The sequence below is a fragment of the Trichoplusia ni genome, chromosome 5 (genome assembly GCF_003590095.1).
Source record: "Trichoplusia ni isolate ovarian cell line Hi5 chromosome 5, tn1, whole genome shotgun sequence".
NCBI lineage: Eukaryota > Metazoa > Arthropoda > Insecta > Lepidoptera > Noctuidae > Trichoplusia > Trichoplusia ni.
The window spans coordinates 12,164,442-12,186,708 of record NC_039482.1 but is presented as its reverse complement, the minus strand read 5'-3'; the positions used below and the strand labels follow the sequence as shown (position 1 = coordinate 12,186,708).

Below are 22,267 nucleotides of genomic sequence, written 5' to 3'. Positions count from 1 at the left end.
AATTAGAATACGACTTTCAAAAATCGATTTTGAGTACATTCCATCGGTCATACCAGTAGACTATCCACTAGGTACGTCTACAAGTGCGAATCGGTATTTAAAATACAACTTTCGAATTTCGATTTTGACTACAGTCCACAGGACCAACGGTCTTACTAGTAGACTATCCTCAAGAATAACTGAGATGTTCGTCTATCAGATAGTTTAAGAGTCCCTGTGATTACAGATGTAGAGACTGGTGATGCTGCAGTAGACGCGCAGAGCGGTCTGCCTGCGCCTGCGCCGGCTCCGACACGGAGGATGGGCGGTAAGCGCCACGCATGGCATGAGGGGCTTACAATGTGCCGTCTTATTTATACAAGGGATGACAAATTGGATTCATTGAATGTGTTATACTAGAAGTTTTGTTGAGTATTTTGATCATGTTTCACTCTTAGCTAGCAGTAAGCAAGATGTCTGTACTATAAGTTTACAGCTGGATTAATGACGTTATCAAACGACGTCTTGAGGTTCCCAAGGGTGCTCGAGTTATGAGCTTTTAAAGCAGGATTATTGTCGTTCCAGAAGGGGAATGTCACTCTGGGTAATTAAGAGTTAGAAGTGCAGCAAATTTAATTCCTTTTAGCTGAAACTATTATAGTCAATTAATTCCAAATGGACTAAAAATTAAATTGACCAGCCTTTTAGAAACCGGTAATCACTCCAGCATCCAGCAAGTGGAGACTCAAGTGCTGCTGCCTGCTTCTCCAATGCACTTAAGTGTAACATGATTGATATTCAAAACAGCCTACAACCTCCTCTTAAAGTAAAACCGCAGGCAACATAAAAGACAGATGAAGATCTACGCAGTGTAGTGCATCTTGCTTGCACAACCTTACTTTAAGAGGCAGTTATAGGCCAACTAAGCTTCTAGTGAACATATTTAAATGATTATTTGTATATTATTGGCATGAGACACCCACTACAAAGCACTGGGGTATCATGGATATCATCACACATTGGCACCTCACTTGTATTGATGGCTTTTCATGACATGTTTGTCGCTCGCACTCTCTTTTGTTTTGTTCCGTTTCGTTCGTTTCAAATATCATTGCCATTATTTGTTTTACAGGGTATGTGTATGTTATTTAGGAACAACGAGTTATGGGACCGCGACTTGAAGATTTTTTGTAGATGTGCGAGCGGGACAGCGCTCTGTGTGAATTAGTGGTGTTTCTCTTTCACGCCTGAAATATTATTACTTAAAGTGTTGGAGGTTGGCCCTTTGGTCATGTTTTGAGTGATAAAAAAGACTTTCTTTAAGATAGCTACCTAACATTTACATTTTATTACCTGAGAATAGACATAGACTATGGTTTCCCTAAAACAGCCCATTTCTTGCACGTAGGCGATATTTGAAAAATGACTGGACATTATCAAAACAACAATTCATTAGCAAATACATTATAATGACTTAGATTTTTAGATATGAATATCTATAGCCGACAATAATTGAACGATAGAAAGATATTTTATATTTGTCAGTTGATAAAGATCTGTATAAAATTAACGTAAATACAAGTCAATGTTAATTGATTAAAAGTCTATATTTGGAACAAAGTAATTTATTCATATGTTTAGTTACTCCAGACATCTGAGATTACCTTTATTAGAAAAAGGAAACTATATATATCAAGGGAACTATATTATTGTTATTGTATTTATTTGATACGATTTGGTATAAACTATACCTACATTGTTTATTTCAAATAATAATTGACACCTATAGGTTCGGTCTGAATGCGATAAAATGCGGGAAAACTTGCAGAGAAACTTGTAGGGAAACTTAAAGACAACGTTATTTACTCTTACATCTCTATAAAAATAGCTTGAAAATAATATATCAAATTACAATTTCTTCTATCCGATCCCTATATTATAATGATGTCTCACAAACAATACATTATAGTAAAATATAATGATTTATGTCAAAGGCATGTTAACATCGCATGCGCACGCGCATATAAAACAATGATATCACTGGGAAAACTGACATACCCGTATAATGTTATTAAAACATCCTTACTGACTAGCATTACAATATATCTTCTGTTACTCTGTCTTCTAGAAACTATTTGTCATTTTACAGCATCCAGTTTGTCAGTAAATTGTGCTGATCATGCTAATGTACTTCCTTTTTCCATCTGATTGAATACAAACAGGTGTCAGAATTATTGAACCACGCGTAGTTCTCTGAAGTAGTTTTATCGATGTGGGTTGAAATCATTGGTGTTCCACCATGTAAAACGAAAACAGGATTGTATAATATATTTTTTCATATAATTTGATAGGTAAAATGGTATGGTAATTCATTTAAAAGTTTCTAAACACTTTAAAGCATAAATAAGGAAATGACTTTAGCTTGTCAGATTTCAAAACTCCTTGTATTTCTTCTTTTTCAATTTCATTACACAAATACAACAATAAAAACGATCATTCTAGATAAGAAACGTTTACATGATGGACTTAGTTGCTTGAATCAAAATATTCCATAAAATAAGGTACAATTTTATCGGGTTGGAATCGATATTTCTCAATAGAGCAATACTCAATAGATATTGATTATTTATATAAACATAATTAAATCAATCGTTTCTTTCCATGTAAGGCAGAAGCTATTTCAATCTATGGAAAGATTTATCAGAATTCCTATATAAATGATCTAATTGATTGTATTGAATACATTTTAATTTTATGTAATAGCGTTGTAATACTTTCAACGCCATCTAGTGACTAATCATTATGGGATCTGAAAGCAAAATATCTCATGAAGCATTACGAGATGATTCAGAACAAGCATTCGTGGACAAATGTTTGCTTTTTATTAAGTCTTTAAAACTCGGCTCTACGCGCAGTCAAAATAACTAAAATGAATTGGTTTACTTAACGAATCTGGTGTTCAGAATTTAAATGGCTCATAGTTTTACGGTTAACATAACGTGCTCTTTGCTTTGATCTCTTTAAACCTAATTGACGAAAACCGTGTCAGAAGAACATCATTACAAAACAGAAGACTTACTACCCTTCTTTATATCTGTACCTATCTACATACTACCTCTATCTCTTCCCTATTTGACGTCGTCACAAATGCCACCATTTTTTATCTGACCTTGCTTATCTTCCAACATCTCCGCAACTGGCTGAGTGCCTAATGCCTTTTCTAGGGCCTGATTTCAAATTAGCTTTCTCTTTTGCGTCCATAACGATATAAAAACACGTGAGATGAATAAGTATATGTTTGTATGATTAGACTGGAGAAAGCTTAGAGTTCTGATGTTTATGTAGATAGACCTAGATTCAGGTATAGATGTCAGTGTCAACGAAACCCGTTGCAAGTGAACATTAATAGAAGATCTCTGAGTATCTACATTAAAGTAACAAACTTCATTTGCTGACAATTTGGGGCCCCTATTTGCCAGCCTACTTCATTAATCAAAGAAATAGCCCGATTCGTTCACTGTTTATAAATAGCCAAAGGATGTGGATCCCTCGTCTCCCACGTGGGTAATCTATTCAATTGTATGTATGTATGATATGTGTGTATGATACTAAATACATTCAGTTGGACGTATCCTTATTAATCACCAATTTACCACCCACTATGGTTTCGGGTGGTATTTCCTGGTTGGTCATCTGTCAATCATGTTTTTAGTATCCCTCACTTAAAGGGTAAAATCGGATCCCCATAACAAAGGTTCTTATGCCCGTCTATCACTAAACTATACCTCATCATGTGTGATAGCTAGGTAATTGCAATTGATGTATTTCAGCAACAACATCTGCTGAAAACGTGTTCTGAATGTGATAAGGATAATTGCTATGAACTTATTTAATATCTGCTCAGTTATTGAGTTTTCTCATAGAAGAATAATTGGATTTCAACCAATGACCGTTCGATGTTAAACTAAAACAATTTATGAATATTTCGGAATTATCCTCCTATTTCTCTGTAACACATTTGTTGGGAACATAAACTTCACCTACTTAGCTAAACGATAACCCTCTATGTAGAGTTCTGTAACCAAAGGCTAGGAACGGAACGCTATTTATTACTAAGACTCCGCTGCCAGTCTGTAAGTGCCTAACACATGAAAAATGAACTTAGCAGAGTTATTTTTGTTCAGAAAATTTAATTTTGTACAGAATAATAAAACGTAGATAACTTATATTTTTGAAATACGAAAACAATCTAAAATAAAATTCAAAGGTAAGGAAACAGACTTCTCAAACGCACCCTCTTACAATACTCCACAATTTCAATCCATTGATAACCAACATACATTGAAATGCTCCTACTTAGCAACTTGTTCTTACAAGGCTTTCTAAGTGTATGTATTAACAATAGTCGGTCATTATGCAATTGTTAATATGGCAGATAAGATATCAGTAGCGCCGCGCGACAAAGATCTTTATCCTAATATACTATTAGTTTATCGTTCTCAAGTATCTTAGGATTAAATATTACGTCACTTCATAATTATATTAGATAGTAAACTGTGTAGTTTTCAATTTTGATTAATTTATTACAAATATCAAATTGTTTAGAGCAGTAGGTACTCAGTAGGTAATCATGGAATGTTTAGTTATGGTTGGCTGTCGCTCCATATCTATACTAATCTATACTTCTATATACTAATATATAAAGCTGAAGAGTTTGTTTGTTTGTTTGAACGCGCTAATCTGAGGAACTACTGGTTCAAATTGAAAAAATATTTTTGTGTTTAATAGATCATTCATCGAGGAAGGTTTTAGGCTATAAACCATCACGCTGTAACTAATAAGAGCGAAGATACAATGGAAAATGTGAAAAAAACAGGTGACACAAAAAGTGATATAAATCGTAACTTATATCTTTAAACCACGCAGACGAAGTCACGGGCAACAGCTAGTTACCAGATATATTCTAGTCTGTGCAATCGTAAAAACATAAAATATTGTCAGACGTAATCTTGACCTATAAAAGCAACCCTTCAAAAGCACAATTTTAAATAAATAATAGCTTCTTATTATTAACAAACAAATGAATGTTCACATATTTCGTAGGTGACACATACATTCAGAAGAAATCATTTGACTTGACATCAAAACTGACGGTAGTATGAAGCAAATAATTTTAACGAACAAAAAGGTCGTTATAAAAAGCGCAATAACTAAAAAAATAATGAGTTATTTGAGATAGGTTTAAAATTGCATGACAACAGTGACTTGCTATTTTTTTCTTCACTATTTGGCAGCTTCCAAACTATTCGTAAAGGTTAGTGATTGAACTCGCTAAAGGTTCAACTTTATTTACCGATGTTATATTTAGTGTAACACGATTAAATAAAATGTCAAACTGGTGGCACGTGACACATTGACACAATGAATGAAGTACAATTATTTTTGTACGGTCGTTTTAGAAAGAGTTTTGCAGAAAAGAGATTGTTTCATTTCTATCAAGTTTTTAGATGGTAATAATACGTATCACTGCAAAAGATTACATTTCCATATTATCTACAATCAATAATATTTAACATAGTACATTTATTCCAAAGAAGAGATTACCTGTGGAAGAATAATCAAAAGGACATGGCCGGAAATTGTATGAACCTGTGCCCCAGCATGTACACGAATAAAATCTACGTCAATTAATAGTAAACATCGTTAGAAACAAGAATAAAAAAGATTTATTTTGCTCAGCAGTCGCTGACAAGAGTTATGAAGGTTGAAAGTTAAGTAAGGTTAGGTTGAAAGTTAAACTATGATTAAAGCACTTTTATGTTCCTGGTATATAAATATTTAATCTAGACATTTAATATTCATAATACATTCACTTAAACACTGAAAGCAGCATTATTTTTCAATTTGAGTAAATCTACTTGATTGGAAGTTAGAACAATATTACACAATATTATTCAACTGATAACATTTTGGATTAGACAGCAAATAAAAGAAATTAAATTGTTGAAACATTTAATATTAATAAAACATTATAAAACGCGGCTGGTGAAAAGACAGCTTCTTGGTATCTCGTCCATACCAAGTTCCAAAGAATTGTCAAAATGTGAGCACAACATCCAACAGTCCGGTTGCTAGATACACAATTACACCGATAACTTAAGATACCATTTCTAAGTTGGTCTTCAAATGAGGGAAGCTCGTCATATAAAGAATACGTGTAATATTCACGCCTGGACGTATGTCTCGATTTAATACGTCCTCTTAATAGAAGAGGATGATTTCCTTCAATTTCAAGTGCTGCGAAAGTATTTGATAAACTTGAGTTCTTCAATAATAACTCCCATTCATTAGAATCCGCATAAAGCTTATTATAAAACAGCAAGGCTGATTTAATTAAGGTAGGCACTAAATAACCTGCACTTTGCTGACATCCATTAAATATGCATCGCCTAGATGTATTAGCACAACATCTATAATTAGGTAGGGAAATTGATGAAACATCTTGACCTGGGCCAAGATGAAGTTGTGGAGCAAGTGGTGGAGGAAGTTGTGGAGGAGGTGGTGGAGGAATTGGTATTTGGATATTTTGGTCAGGTTGGTGATCTTCTAAGGCGTCAAAACGGTTGGAACCAGTAATAATTCTTTGGCTCACTTCGCTGTTAGCTCTCATGTAACAACCATGACATAAAAAGTTGGCTGCTCTAACCTGAAAAAAAAAGATGAAACTAATACCACTCACACTTGACAATCAATAGCTTGACTTTCTATATATGTAAACTCAAATGTATATACATAAAAATATTATTACTTTATTGCCAACATCAAACCAGACACATATTACAAAATAAAATACCCCATCTCATCTCTGTCAATCAAACAGATATTCATACAGTTTTTACCAATATATAGAGTGATTAATGTGGAAGGTGAAAGTATATAATACATCCATATTATAGCATAGAAATACAGAGAGTTCCGAAGATTTGTAAAATCCATGTGGAGTCAGAGTAAATCACTAGTTATCTAAATAAGGCAAGTAAAGACTTGTCCTAACTGATTCTTAATTAAAAATATTCCTCATTACTAATAATTAATATTTAATCAGCATTAAATATTACATCATAGTAACTATATTGACTCGCCTGTTACATTTTGAATTAGAACTTCAAATAAGTTTAAATTATTTAATGTGATTGACTACACTATTAAAACTGTAACAATTATTCACATGTAGATATTTAAAAACGTATTCCTTACATGTCATCATGTAAGTACTGCCTGGGCTTCCCTCCAGAATTTCGTGTCTTTTGGCACATGTAACTGATTTACCACAGCCACAACAAACATTGATATGACCGAGTTGTCTTTCCCTGGAGTTCGTTGCAAGACATCTTGATATCTTGTCATAACACGCACCACAGACATGGCTATGAGATGATAACTGTGAAGGTAAAATAAGCATCCTTATTAGTCTTGAAATTGTAGATAGGTATTTGAATAATATGAATGCTGTAGGTATAAAAAAGATTTAATGATGCTACAACATACCTCGAATGTTAACCACTCCGATAAAAGAACAGTCATATCGGGAGGTAATGATGATAAAACATGTCTCCTGATACGTTCTCCGATTGTGATCCGGTTGTAAAAGGGCCATTTTCCTTAAGTATACACAGTACGACTAGTTAGTGGAGCACTCGCGTGGGGCTACGACATATTATAAAACATATTATAAACGAAAAAACAAACCGGCGCAATGACAGATTATTGTTTACAAAGTGAGAATGTGATTTGACATTGACATTAGACGCTCGATATTCATCACTTCAATGTTGTCAGCACACAAGTGACTATCTTCCTCTGTACGCGAACTTAGTTTTATTTAATTAATAATATTTATGGTTTCATTTATTTAAATAAATCAGTAAGCTTAAAAAAAATATATGTGTCATGTAAGTTATAATTAATTATGAACATTTTACATTTTAAGCTCGATGTCTATAGTGACGGACTTTCCCTACTTTGTTCTTTGTGAATATTATATGGCAACATTAAGGGTACTTTTGAGTGGAGTACAAACGAAGAAAATCTTTTTATTGTATGTTTTTTTCTCCCGCTGCTACAGTACATTGAGCTATTTTCAAAATTCATTATTCGTTTTTTTATAATTATTGGTTTTATTTTGGTTCTTGTACACTCTGGGGCAGAATCCGGCCAAGTCCTTTGGGATCGTCGAAAAAAAGATTCCTAGCACGGAAATCGTTTTTCTGTAATTTGATTCTGCCAAGTTTATTCATAGTTTCTTACAGTACGACGTTCAGTATTTAATTAAATGAAATCGCGGTTCCATTTATTTTGCTTGACATACAAGTCCCGTAACTAGTATTAAATAGTATAGTATTATTCAACAATTCGACTTTCAGAAGCCCAACGATTAATCCAAATCCTATCTGTAACAAACTAACTACTCTACATATATAAATTCTGCTCTAAATTTAGAAGTATTCAAATATGACATATAATTACTGAGACTTATGCATCAAAACAAACAACAGCTCTATGTAAATACCTAGCCAGATTATGAGCAACCACAAATTTGATAACACCCTAATAGTTTAAATCTAGATACTTTTCCAAGTGCGTCTAATTCCCAACAATTCTTATGACAGCATCCCAATATTTGATTGACAGTATACTCTAACGGTTTTAATTACAAGCCCACCGTTTATAAATCTTTTTTACACATGGCAAAAAGTCCTTAGAATGTTATATAGAAGTTTGATGTAGTGCAGGCCATAAAAACTAGGCCAATGCCCCGTCGTGCCGCTGCCATTGCGTAGGAGTGTACTCTCATGGTACCACGACTTTCATGGTCTTTAAATTTAAATTTAAAAATAAATCCAATGTTTTTTATGGAACATTCTTTTTATGAATGTATAGCACGCTTAGTAGTTGTTTTAAATGTTTTTTTTCTGCAATTTTTTGTTCGTCTTTTTCTGTAGGAAGGTTTTTTTAAGGATGATTTTTTGGTAGTTATTTTATTTAATTTATCACGGTTAGCAGTAAGGTGTCTGTGGATATAATCTTCAAACCCTCTGCGCAATTTATTTCAATATTTGCACCCGAAATATTGATGATAATGATGTAAAAATGATGACGCAAAATATATCGAAAAAATATCATAAGTTACATAAAAACATCACTTTTATAAGTGAACTTGCTTTCCAAATGATAGGTAGCCATGTCATATCGCCACAGATACGAATCGACTACTCGATCCCCACTTCATAGTAATTTACAAAACATGTGTTATCATTTGTGTAATCCTTATACTATGTGTAAAACAAGTAGTCTATCTAAATTATCTTAGCGTGTTATCAAATGCATGATTAGGATACGTTTATCTTTCATGCCCCTTTTTTCGGACTGCTATAATAATATGTAGTAAAAATTATGTTTTCTAATGATTTTGTGAATAGAAACTATTCGGGTTATACTGTGAAGTACGTGTAAGTAAACCGTTATGAAATAAATAATTACTTATTATAATAATTGTACTCTTGTGTGCGAGTTAATTGGTTCGTGTAAAAAATTGATTTAGAACAAAAATGATTTGGTAAAGAAATCTATTATTACCATATTTTTAAGCTTATTTACAACGTTTCTAAATTGATCAATTTTTGTTTATATTCTACTTATTCTCAAAACTAATTAAATCCCATTACATTCACTTGGACTCCTTCTCATTTCAATCTCTCGACCCTAATCTAATTAGAATTCGGGTATATTTCATAAGCAATGCGATCAAAAGAAACTTTATTCTAGAGATTTAGAAATTCTTAAGACCTTCAAAAGATAATCTTGTTATCCAACACATTAATTTTCTCACGCTGTGTCATATTGTCGAGAAATTCTTAAGCTACAATTCTACGTCATAATTGTAGAATGTTGACATTGTTAAAGCCGTAATAAATATTTTAAATGTCAACAGACGTGAAAGAACAATAAAAGAAATTGGCGAATGTTTATCATATTTTAAGAATTATTTGAAGTTTTTTACGATTTCAGTGTATAGCAGCTCACATCGTGTTTTTTTTATTTCGTTTTTATTGAGATCGTTTTGTCGACTTACCCATAAGGGTATTTTATGGTAAGCACTATGTAAGCGCCAGAATTACATATTTTATTGCTTTAAGAGCAACTTTCGCAGTACGGAATTTAATCCTTGTATACAAACAAGCAAACTCGGCTGGTTTCACAAACATTCAAGTCACATGCACAAAGACATCAAAACTTAAGACAAGCATTCGCGGATAACACAAAAGTTTGTCCCACGCGGGGATCGAAGCCGCGACATATTATCTCGTACAATATACTAAGAAGCAGAATTCCTCACTGTAAATGACTTTTATACCCACTGTAAGGTATCCCATGTAAATAATTTAGACATTTTGAAAGCAGTTAGTTCCTAGGTCTATTTTCCATAAAAAAGAAATTGTATGAAGTTATCAAACTAAGCGCGAAATATTATCATAATATAGGGAATAATTATGAGGATACGGAAACTCAATGCGGAAATTACTTTAATAATAATCATAAAGAAACGGCTATTTACTACACAATTGGCAACCAAAGTAATTATGTACCATTACTAATAGGCATTAAATGAGTTGATTTAAATTAAAACGATTTGATATTTAGTTTAAAGTACCTACACTCTACAGTAATCAAATACACGGAAGAATATGGTATTATAAAAACACAATAAAACAAATTTAAGGAATCTTTAGGTTATAATGAATAATGATTATGTACATCAATAAATTGACAAAAAAGAACTTTAAGGTACTTCGAAGTAAGTTGTTTTTACAGTACAGAGCGCAAACTGTAATGTAACTATTAAGCAATAGAAAAAGATAAATGATCAACAATTCAAATCGGAAAAGAATCATTGTACCTTATAAAAATGGTTAAGTACCCTTAATTTATCCCAAATTTAAGACCAACGCGACGGCTAAACATAAAAATCATCTTTTAAACAGGTCGAGGAGTCGTCGAGTAATTTCGTCGTCGATTTGAGAACAGTTCCCCTTTTTTTTGAGTCGGTTAAAAAGGTTCTTAATATCACTTGAAAATTTTCCATTTTGTATGATTAATAGATTCCTTTCTGTGAATCAATGGATCCATGAATGAATGGAAATGTATGCCAAACACTGATTTGCATTAATGAAGCATAGAATTGCAAAAACTTAGGTATAGTAAGTATATTGAAATACGTACAGCCAGTAACAAAAAACTTAATATTTTTATTTCAATAAAGCAGTCACTTTTAAAATGTAAACACCTATTAATAACCCTTGTTGCCCGTGTGAAAATGCCTTTCTTATGGAGAAATAACAAGAAAATCCATACAAAAGAACACGAATCAACAATCCGATTTTAAAAGCGTCAGTGTTTTTCAGTGACATAGATTGGTGATTAGTATATTCAAGTTTAACAACTAGATGATAAGCATATTTTCCCACGTTTTTATACTCACTTTTCATGTTTGTTTGCAACTCCATTTTGAGGCATTTCTCGATAAGCAGACTGAAATTTTCAGGGTAGCTTCAAACCCGATGATAATGCAATTTACAACTATAAAAACGGCTGGACCGATTTTGATAAAATTTTAATGGATCACTCCAACTTTTTATATTTTATAGTGTAAAGATGCTGTAATAAATAACATTTGTTGCTGACGTTACCAAATTAGTTGTTTATGTTTGTATTCATGTATTGTGTTATTAATGATCTGGGTATAATTGAGATGTTTATACCAATCATTAGTGTTTTTCTGACCATTGGCCTGTTTTAGAAACTCGTTTTTGCAGCTTTTTTGTTTAGCTATCTTTTGGCCCGAACTTTTCGTATTTTTAAGTTTCCGAACAGATTAAAGTTTATTTTTGAAATCTGACCGAGAATAACCCTTTATTCTCCAAATTGTTTAGGTACAATATTGCTTATAAACTTCAACATAATAGATCTATATAAAGAAGTATTAGTAGTATAACCATTTTGCTTAGATATAGAAGAGATTGGACTACTTACGATCGAGATACTTTATGTCCCATCCAGTGACACTAGAGTTAAAATTGAAGTAAATGAGGAAAAAGCAACATGAATAATTGCAATGAAACATCCCATTTTCTTGGTGTCGCGCAATATCTCTAAGAAAATCTTCCCAAGCGATGCCAAATCCCCCAAATGTAACATTCCCAGTAACAATAATTATAAAGTTTTTGTCATCGTTTTAGAGGAAACCCATGTGTGCCTGACCTTGTCTGACTAATACACGACTGGAAAGTCCGCGGCTGTGCCAACAGTAATCAGGTGTAACGATCAGGAGAAAACTTATAACCTCTTTGCTGCCAACAAACATAAAATCTCGCCAAATTAAACCTTAGTGTTTAGAAAATACGGAACTGAATAAAATTGTGAAGTGTTTCGTTATGTTGGTGATATAGAAAAAAGTTTTGTTACTTTATTGTTGTTTGGAATTAAATCTTTGACCGCCTTGTATTCTAAGAAACGTTGGAAGTAATCGAGGAGTCGTGGATTGCAGACGTATTTAACATAGTTTTTTTTCCTCAGAACATTATTAAACTTATGGAAAATATGAGGCAGGTTGAATAACCTTTTTAAGGTCGTTTCTCGTTTAATTTTGAAAAGGGATGTTCATTCTAAACTCAAAGAATTTTATTGTTTAGCTCCAATAAGCGACATTAAATCCCTAGTATTCCTACCTACTACAAATAAATTTGTAACCAAAATACCAAATGCCTACACTATAACTGTTTTTTGAATCAGTTACCACATATCGTCTGGATAATGAAAACCTAGACTCAAAAGAAGCGTTCATGGATCACACTAATGCTTGTCCTATGTGGGGATCGAACCCGCGACCAATCTCGCGTAGAGTGGTGACCTATCGACTCGGCTATCCGTGCACTCAATTGTCAGATACGCGAAATTATCCTATGCTGGTTACTCATATTAGCAATCTACTGATAAAATTCTATCCTCAAATTTAAAAAAAAATAGAAATGAATAAACACTTTTCTAATACTAAAAATAACCCTGTACAAAACCTGACCATCACTAGGTCACGATAACAACATCAAACCTTATCTACAAGCCAAACAGACACTATACAGGATGTTACAGAACGCGGTAATTTGTCATTGTTTTAGTTTTTAGAGTCTCCTTTGTTTGGCGGGTATCGGACACAGAATCGTAATGCCATGGTAATGAGGGGGTCAACGCCTGTTATTTGCGTCTCAAGATGTTTCATTGTTATATAAAAGGTTGCATAGTAGGGAAGGTGCAGAAGTACCACTTGGTTAAACTTTCTAAAATATGACACGAAATTGTTTTTGAAAAAAATAGGTAATGGTGAACTTGCAGAAAAAGGGCTTCTGCATCGGTACTCCGTAAACACCGCTAAGCTGCAAAATGCATTTAATTCGATAGGAATTAAGCTACAATTTTGCGTTCAACTTGAAATATAAAAAAATAAGCCTATAACTTACTTAGTAACTAAAATACTACGTACTATGAATTACTATGTAATTCTTGGGCATTCGATGAGTTAGTTTCTAAATCAGGTAAATCCGATCAAACTAAAAGAAAAACCTAATAGCTTTCGAAAGTCTAGTTTAAAACAGACCTACATACATATACATGCATGTAACACAAGAAGCTTATTACGGTCAGCAACCACATTAGTCAAGTCCAACGAGATAGTACTTAATGCAGGTAAAAACAGCAAGTTATTACTCAGGGGACCTACCACGAAATCTTGAAGTAAGACTTAACGTTGTTAGAAAGAGACGGCGCTCTACATCGCGTATAGCTGTCTCGCTTCTACAACTACAACAGTGTTAGTTTAGAGTCGTTGGTAGGTGTAGTGAACCCTAAGCCTGCATTAAATAGTTTTTATAGTTAGCTATTAAAGCTATTTTAATATAACGAGTCCTGGCTGCCTCGCCTTGCTAGCTTACCTCGCTCCTAACTCTATAACTTTAAATTGCATTTATTTTTAAATAATAAATTGCTGTTTATAAACATGAATTGTGATGAAAACAGATATTAATTTATTATTAGTGTTCTATTGCAGAGCAAAGGCCTCACTTCCCACCTTTCAGATTTACATAAATCATGAATTATCCGCAGTTAACATAACTTAGTTTTTTAATTTAAAAAAAGGGGACAAGTGCGAGTTGAACTCGCGTGAAGAGGGTTCCGTACGATGTTACCTATCATGTTTTTGGAGTTAAAAATATGTTCTCCCACACATTCCACCTGCAAATGTAAGTTGGTACGCACAATATTGAGTGATTTATCATGTTATTTTAATATCATGGACTTCTTATAGGTTTTCCTATAATCTATAAGGAGAAAACTAATTTCTGCATTTTTTTCATAATTTTAGGTTCAGTAGTTTCGGAGATAAGGGGGGGGGGATGGTCAATTTTCGTCTATTTGCTTGAATAACTTGGAAACTATTTATTTTTAAAATTACAAAAAAATACATTTAAGATCTTGTCAACAAGACCTTTCATTTGATATGTCACACGATGAAGTTTTCAGTTTCCCTTCCCCCCCAAAAATGACCCCCATATACAGATTTCATCTGCTCACGTCACACCTCTGTGTTTAGGTCACAGGAATTGATATGTGTACCAAATTTCATCTTAATCGGTCTAATAGATTCGGAGATAATTGACTGTAAGCGACGGACGGACAGACACACGAGTGATCCTATAAGGGTTCCGTTTTTGTATTCAGACGTACGGAACCCTGAAAAAACCTCTTTCACTAAGAATCCTCCTGTCGAGGGGTTTAACAAACATTCGTGGATCACACAAAGGCTTGTCAACCACTCGGCTAATCGTGACATAAAAAAAATAACACAAACAGCTGTGAACCTTCTGATAGTTATTACAATGTGAGATTATCTTGATACTTTATTGCTTATACGTACATTGTGTACATTTTTCTAATTCAGTTCGTGCTTGGTTAATCATAGGTTTCCTATTTAACACCCACACTGTAATCTGCTTACATAAGGTCTGATTTTCTATTATTCCTTATAATTGTTTCGTCTTTCTAATAGCTGTGTTTTTTATTTTATAATTGTCTTCGATATCCGTTATCAAGTCATCAAGTACTTTCGAGATAAATGATCATTTCTCTTTTAGAGTTACGTAGTCAAAGGGTAAAACTATAAAAACTGAACCCATAACTGAAGATCCACGGTCTGTCCATCTCATGAATCGAGAAAGCTTGACAGTTGACAGTCGAGATTTTCACAGTATTATTTAATGTACCTATTTCTTTTGCTAATCCATTTTATCTGCATTATTTTTCTTTATTCATTTTTGTACGGAATCCGATCAGTTGTAATACTAAATCACGCTTTCTAATACTCCGAAATATGGGGAAATACATCTTCAAAGCCTTTGAATCGAAACAGATTTGTCTCGAGTGTTAGCGATTCAACGAATACAAATATATTACAGCATCAAATACATATGTTTTCCTGTCGTTTACGAGTCGCCTGGCGCCATCCTCATTCCCGATTCGCTGCGGTTACAATTCTCTCGAAAACTGAAACCTGTTTGGTCGAACACGCGAAGTATATACAACAATCATATAAAAACAATTTATATCATCAGTGGGGACTATTATGGTGGCGATTGACGTGATAATAGCTCAATTTTCTCTGGTGGATAACAAACGTCTAGGAAATGGCGCGTTGTTATTCTATTCGCGTGGCGTGCCACTGTTGTACTCGTCTGTACCGCTGTGCGCGATGGACACCGAATGTTTCTTTATTATGCGGTGTGGTGCAAGTTTCAGCCGGTAGGCGTTATATTTTAATTATTAAAATATTTCGAAGTATTAGTTATTATCAGTTGTTGAGTTTTCATTCGTTTTTTAATATTATTAAACTTATGATTTCTTAACAAAACAATTAATTATTATTATTATTTCCACAAAAGCAGTTTAGAAGTTTAACTGTGGGTGGGTCGCATTATTAACGTAATTTATTTGAAGTTATTTAGGAAAGTATTAGTAGATAGTTATTATAATAAGAACTGTTCAAATACGAAACTAATACCAGTTCACTAGGACATGCCATCTCTTCAAATACATCGAATTCAGCCTAAGCTGGAGAAAATGAAAGCTGACCCAATGAAGGGTTATGCAGAGTAAGACTACATGAAATGATGATTCATTGTTCTCTTTCCTATAATTTTCTTTGATACAACTTGTGACATGGTTAAAATCTTTTAGGTTAAGTTTTACAAGAACGAAAGGTTCCTGCCATATTATGTAGATATGTATTAAAGTAATGGGCTACGATTTCACATGGAATACCTGTAGATGGATGTGCTCTTAAGATTATAAAGCTACATGGGTAGATTAATCATTTTTGTTCAGCTTTTATTTAAAATATCCGGAGATTCAACATTTTTGTTTGACATTGGTTAGTCACGGTTTTATTTAAAACATTGTATTTAGGCAAAAAACACCAAGATAATTTAAACATTTTTTTAAGACCTAAAAATTCTCAAAAAGTAGCACTGAAGAAGTATGTTGAGGTAATAATATTGTATAAGAAAATGAAGTATTATTTCTTGCACATTCCCCTTAACGTTGCTCATTCAAGCAATGCATCACACTTAACGAACTAAACACCCTCGTCGCCTATCTCCCATCACTCGCACCACCCCCTCATCTCAAGGCTACGTGTCACCTCGTTCGACACAGTGTTCACCAGTGCCAGCCGTGAAGGTTTAGGTTACCAGCGCTGTCAGCAGCTCGTAGCTAATTGTAACAATAGTATAACAGCTGATTATATATACATAGACGTTTCCTGAACTAAAAGATTATTGTTTATTGTATTTTGAATGGCAAGTCGCTTGAAATGTCATTTAAATAACATATGCCTATATTTTTTTTGTAGAGTTCTCAAGTAGACAGTATTTTTAGGTATCTGTTCGAAATATGACTCCGTGTTGTCGTACTGTATTACTTATTGATGCCTAGTTTCCGTGTCTGTAGAATGTCCAAAACAAGTTAACCAGAGAGCAATATAATCGATTAGTTAACTAATCCATCGTATTCATTTTTGATAAACCTTTTGCGCTGAACAGATCTAAACAAAACACAATAAATACAAAGAAAAGAAGTAGGTAATAAGAAAGTTATTAATGTTAGATAAATGGTACAATTTGACATAATATTTCGAAACCACATCGAGTTTTCTCTACAACCAGTTATTTAACTATCAAATAACCATGATATCAATGGCGTTATTTTACACAATATATTGCCCGAACTAAAAACAATTACATACATAATTTGAGATCCGATCCGCATGACAGCCTTACATTTATATACGCACATAAAAGTTAAATATGTATAAAACATTACAACTATGAGTTAATATAAAAGTTTAACGCTCAGCGAAGCGCGCCGGTTCATTGTCAGGGCCGAGACGTAGAAACTCATGTATATTAACTATTACATAAACCGTTTATTTATATCAAACTTCCCAAGTAAGCCAATTTACTGCGTGTTCGGCGATCTTAAAAATAACGTTGTAATAAATAGCCACCGTTTTTTGTTACACGAAAGTCGTTCAAAAAAATACGATGACGTAACTTTAGTCAGAATTCAGAACTATTATAAATCTACGGTTTAGATAAGAAACTAGGAAATAATTGTCAAGAGATTATGCATCAAACAAAATACGATGTTTATTTACTTACAATAATAATAACTTTTCTACGCTTCTGCACAAAGCCACTATAAATGCAATTTCACAGATCGAAGCGGCTCATAAATCAAACGGCAGCACTATTACGTATCGGGCAGAAGCAATAGCAATAGCAAAATATGCAACCGATTGGTGTAAATATAAAAAAATGTGCTACACATCGAAATAAAATCATACTTCTTCATCAGCAAATATGGCATTCATTCGTTGTCAATTGCTGTCGCTTTGCAAGGCACGTAATGCGTATTATTGAAGAGCACTTTCCTAATACAATAAAAACGCATGTGCTTCCTAAATAAGATCTTGGCATAACAATGGAAAACGCGATTGCATTCCATACATCTTCAGAGGCAATTTGCGTATTCTAATTTATTTGCCGACGACGCTTTGCGAACGTTAGCAAATGATTAAATATAGTTTCGAAAGTAAAGGAAATGATTGATCTCGTAAAAAGACGCGTAATGGCGTCCTAGTTTAAATCAAGAATGTATATAAATAAGTAGAGCATTCGTGATCAAAACACATTTACAAAAGCGGGGTAATTTCATGTGTGAACGTAGTCATTTGGTTTTTGCTGTAAAATTATTTAATGCTCCTGGAATATGTATGCGGATATAATAATAATATAATCAATTATTAAAAACTTCAATGCCTGTAATATGAGCTCTCAGTAAAGAGTGCAAGCGAGACAGAGCGCTATATTGCACGTAGCTGCATCTCCCTCCCACATCGATCTATCCTACTCCAAACTTTAAAGGCACTTAGTAATGTGCGGAAAGAAATAAGAACAAAATTAACACTACATTAGTTCCAGTAATTGAAATTTAACGCTCAAAAATATTTTCGTCTATTACCAACGCGTAAATCGTGTAATTTAATTTGACAAGTTTGACATTACTTAACATTTGACTGTCATTGTCACGGCCGGCCATGTTTCAGTATTGAAACAAGTAATTTACACTTGCTGTATGACTGGCCAATTTACAATTTCAGACAGACTGTGATAATCAGATTAGGTAGCTGATAGTAATATGTCATGTATATGTAATCTATTGTATTTGAGGATGTAGTACAAATATTTATGATGTTATTTTTATTTAATTTTAACGTCGAAATTATAATGTTTTTGACAGCTGTGGAGGCGTGACAACGCACTACATGGCGTAGTGCGGCATCTCTTTTCCACAATTGTAAAAAAACACTTTAAATTGTGATGTTATGCCCTTAGATCAAATAATTTAACTATTCTTTCACGGTTTAGGAAACTATTACAATATTTTTTGAACTTAGTAATTGCTGGATACATTTAGTAATTTCATTCAATCTGCCATTTCAATTCAACTTTCACGTTTACAATACATTCAAGTACAATACCTGCCAATTTAAACAGTGTATACTAAATCATGCATAGTTAACGCGTTAATAAAATTAACGACACAATACTGAGGTACTAATTAATTTTATGCATTATTCCCAGTTATTCATTGCCATGGCAGCGCGCGCAATGTCACCGCGAGGATTTTGTTCCTACGTGATCCGAAGTACTAACAACCAGACAGGCCATTTCCCTGTATTGCTAAAATAATAGGATTCGGAAGGAAATCTTGAAATAAATCTTATTATAATATTCGTGCAGGTTTATAGCGTGCTTTGCAAGTTTGTTATTCTCGTTTTTTGGGTTTCTTTTAGTGAGCTGTAAAAACGGAACCCTATTTAATCACTCTGTCTATCCGTCCGTCACCAGGTTGTACCTAATAAACGTTAGCTAGACAATTTTCATTCTTACAGATAACGTATTCTGTTATAGTTCTATCAACAAATAAAAATCGAAGTTTACGCACGAAATTGCCAATTGAAAGCCCAGAACGGCAAACCCTTGCCAAGTTTTGGGATAACCTTTTTTCTTCAGCGTATTTGTACGGAACTCTTGAGATCGAATCGCGAGTCCTAGTCACATTAGCCGGTTTTTTAAGATGAAAACCCGTAAGAAAGTCTACGTAGAATAGAATGTGAGATAACACACGAACTGGTTATTTTAATGTTAAGAGATTTTTTGCGACGTCTTCGTACATATTCTCAGTAGCTATTTGCATACCTTTAAAGTACAAGTTACATTACATTATTTCTCAGGGAACAAGGAACATGTTGCCAGTCTGTTTGCAAGCTATATTCCGAGTTTCAGGAAGTTTTTGTTGTTCTATTGTTTGTGTGTTCTCACGCAATAATAAGTGAGTTAGCGTGGTGGCCGGTGGCCGGTGGGCGTCTGTTATCACGGCCCATAAAGAGGATGATAACATGCCTGTTTTTGTGAACACATTTATTAAAGGCACTTAGTTTATATGTTGCTGTTTCAGCCGAGAATTATATCCTGTTTTGTAGATTTCTGGAATGTTTTAAATTGTTCATCGAATGTTGACATAGGTTATGACTGTTTATATGTAAAATCAACAACAAAGTTTTGCAAGATATCTGAGTGAAAGGACGGGACTGATTGGTTGTTCTGGAGGTGGAATGATGAGTCCATTTGTCAATCACCACCTTTAATTTTTCAAAAATCTTCTCGAAGATTTTATCCTATAGGGTTCTTAACACGCACTTTTGGTTTTCATACCATTTAGGTGTTTATTATTTTCAAATAAAGTGGAATCAACAAAATCCTGACTAAAACATTTTTAAGTCATTATTTTCTTGACCGATTGACTTTGCAATCGACAAAAAAAGTAGTTTAATATTTCAAGGACTCTACAATCTCATTTACATTAAAAGATTAGTCATCCAACAAAGACACGTATATTTTTTATTCCCAAAATATATTGAGATATCAAAACTGATGCGTAATTATTAGATACTACCAATGCCTTGCGGTTTCACCCGCGTATTTCCCGTTCCCGTGGGAAAACGAGAATACAATATAGCCTATATTACTCGCTGACTATGTAGCTATCCATTAGTGTAAAAAATTAAAATATGTTGAGTGGTTTATACAAAAAGCGTTATAAGCAAACAAACTTACAGTCAGGTTTAAAATTTAGATAACATGTTCATTCCCACAGTCTGTCAAAATGTTTAAGTTAATTCGTTTATGAATCAACGTTCGCTAACTGGTTAATACCATTGTGTATTCATAAAGGATTATATGCGTAACATAAAAAATAATCACGCGAATTGTAAACCATTAGATTAATAACATTAATATCGAGATCTTAATGAGATAAATGTTAAATTTATAGTTTGTATTCCGCCTTTTAAGTGGCCGTCGCAAAGTTTGTGTTTAGTGTGATTAAATACAATTAATTATTAACAATTCTCGTGTCGAAAAAAATACTTAATTTTTATTTTGTTACAATTCAGCAATAATCCCAATAATTAAATATAAGTTAACTAGCAACAAGCGAGAGTATTCGCTGCATATTATTTAGTGTTTTGAAAAATGACTCACGCAGTATGCAGTTTAATCTTTGTGATGCGGGGGTTTTACAAACATTCAAGTCACCTGCACAAAGATACCCAGACCTAGGAGAAGCATTCATGGATCACATAAACGCCTGTCCTGGGACGAACCCGCGACTTATCGCGCACAGAAGGTTTGACTTAGTGACCTTACCTTCGGCCATCCGTTCAGTAGTTTAAGTTCAATTTCCATTGTTTATAGTGAACAGGTGAATTAGGAGTTCCTGTACCCCTTAATCTTTAAACTAGATACCAATATCTCTTGATATTAGGATCAAAATAATACAATATTTATTATTATATACATCTTCAATTAGCATAAATATCCTAAACAATGCAATTAAATATAAAAGAGTTTTTGTTCAGCTATTTATAGGAAATGGTTATGGAGCTATAACTCATTAATTGCAGCACTATAATTAACCTCACGAATACAATGGGAAACCCCTATAAAAACTATTCATGTATTTAAGTATTGCGTACTTCTGACTATCTATTTTGGTTAGGTATATTTATAATATGTTCCATATGGAATTCCCATCATAATCATCATTATCATCAGTCCGTCTCAGTCTGCTGGATACAGGCCTCTACTATTGCACGCCACTGACCTTGATCTTCGGCTCTCCTTCTCAAATAAGGCCTGACTACAGGGCACTCTACACATTTGCCGATGCGTTGTCTCCACTTAGGAACTCATTTATTTTACAAGAAATCAACGAATAATATAATTATACATATAATGGGGTAAAGTTATAATTTTCCCGGGTTTGGGGTTAATTCGGTCGGCGTTCTCGGTCCCTTCGGAAAATCTAACACAAAAACCGCAAAATGCAGTATTTTAGTTCAAAGAAACATAAATACTTCTGCATACTAAGAGATAAAAAGAGACGGAATGAGGGTTGATCTTCCAACGCCCTGAGTTAGAAAGAAACAGGTAGATATAAAATATTCCTATTGAATCACGAGTAAATCTCAGATATGATTTTAGTCACACTAGATATTCTA

At 33.6% G+C, this 22,267-nt stretch overlaps 1 protein-coding gene across 2 annotated transcripts in view; it reads left to right on the top strand.

The window, feature by feature from the left end:
- LOC113494525 (aquaporin AQPAe.a) overlaps positions 1-22,267 on the top strand; it is an 89,820-nt gene that overhangs the window by 10,871 nt on the left and 56,682 nt on the right. Inside the window, exon 2 of one of the 2 annotated variants that reach the window (XM_026872905.1) lies at positions 227-307. The exons of the other annotated variant lie outside the window; for it this stretch is intronic. Coding sequence (XP_026728706.1) covers positions 227-307 — 81 coding nt within the window. The remainder of the gene's footprint in view (positions 1-226; positions 308-22,267) is intronic. 2 annotated transcript variants of the gene reach the window in all.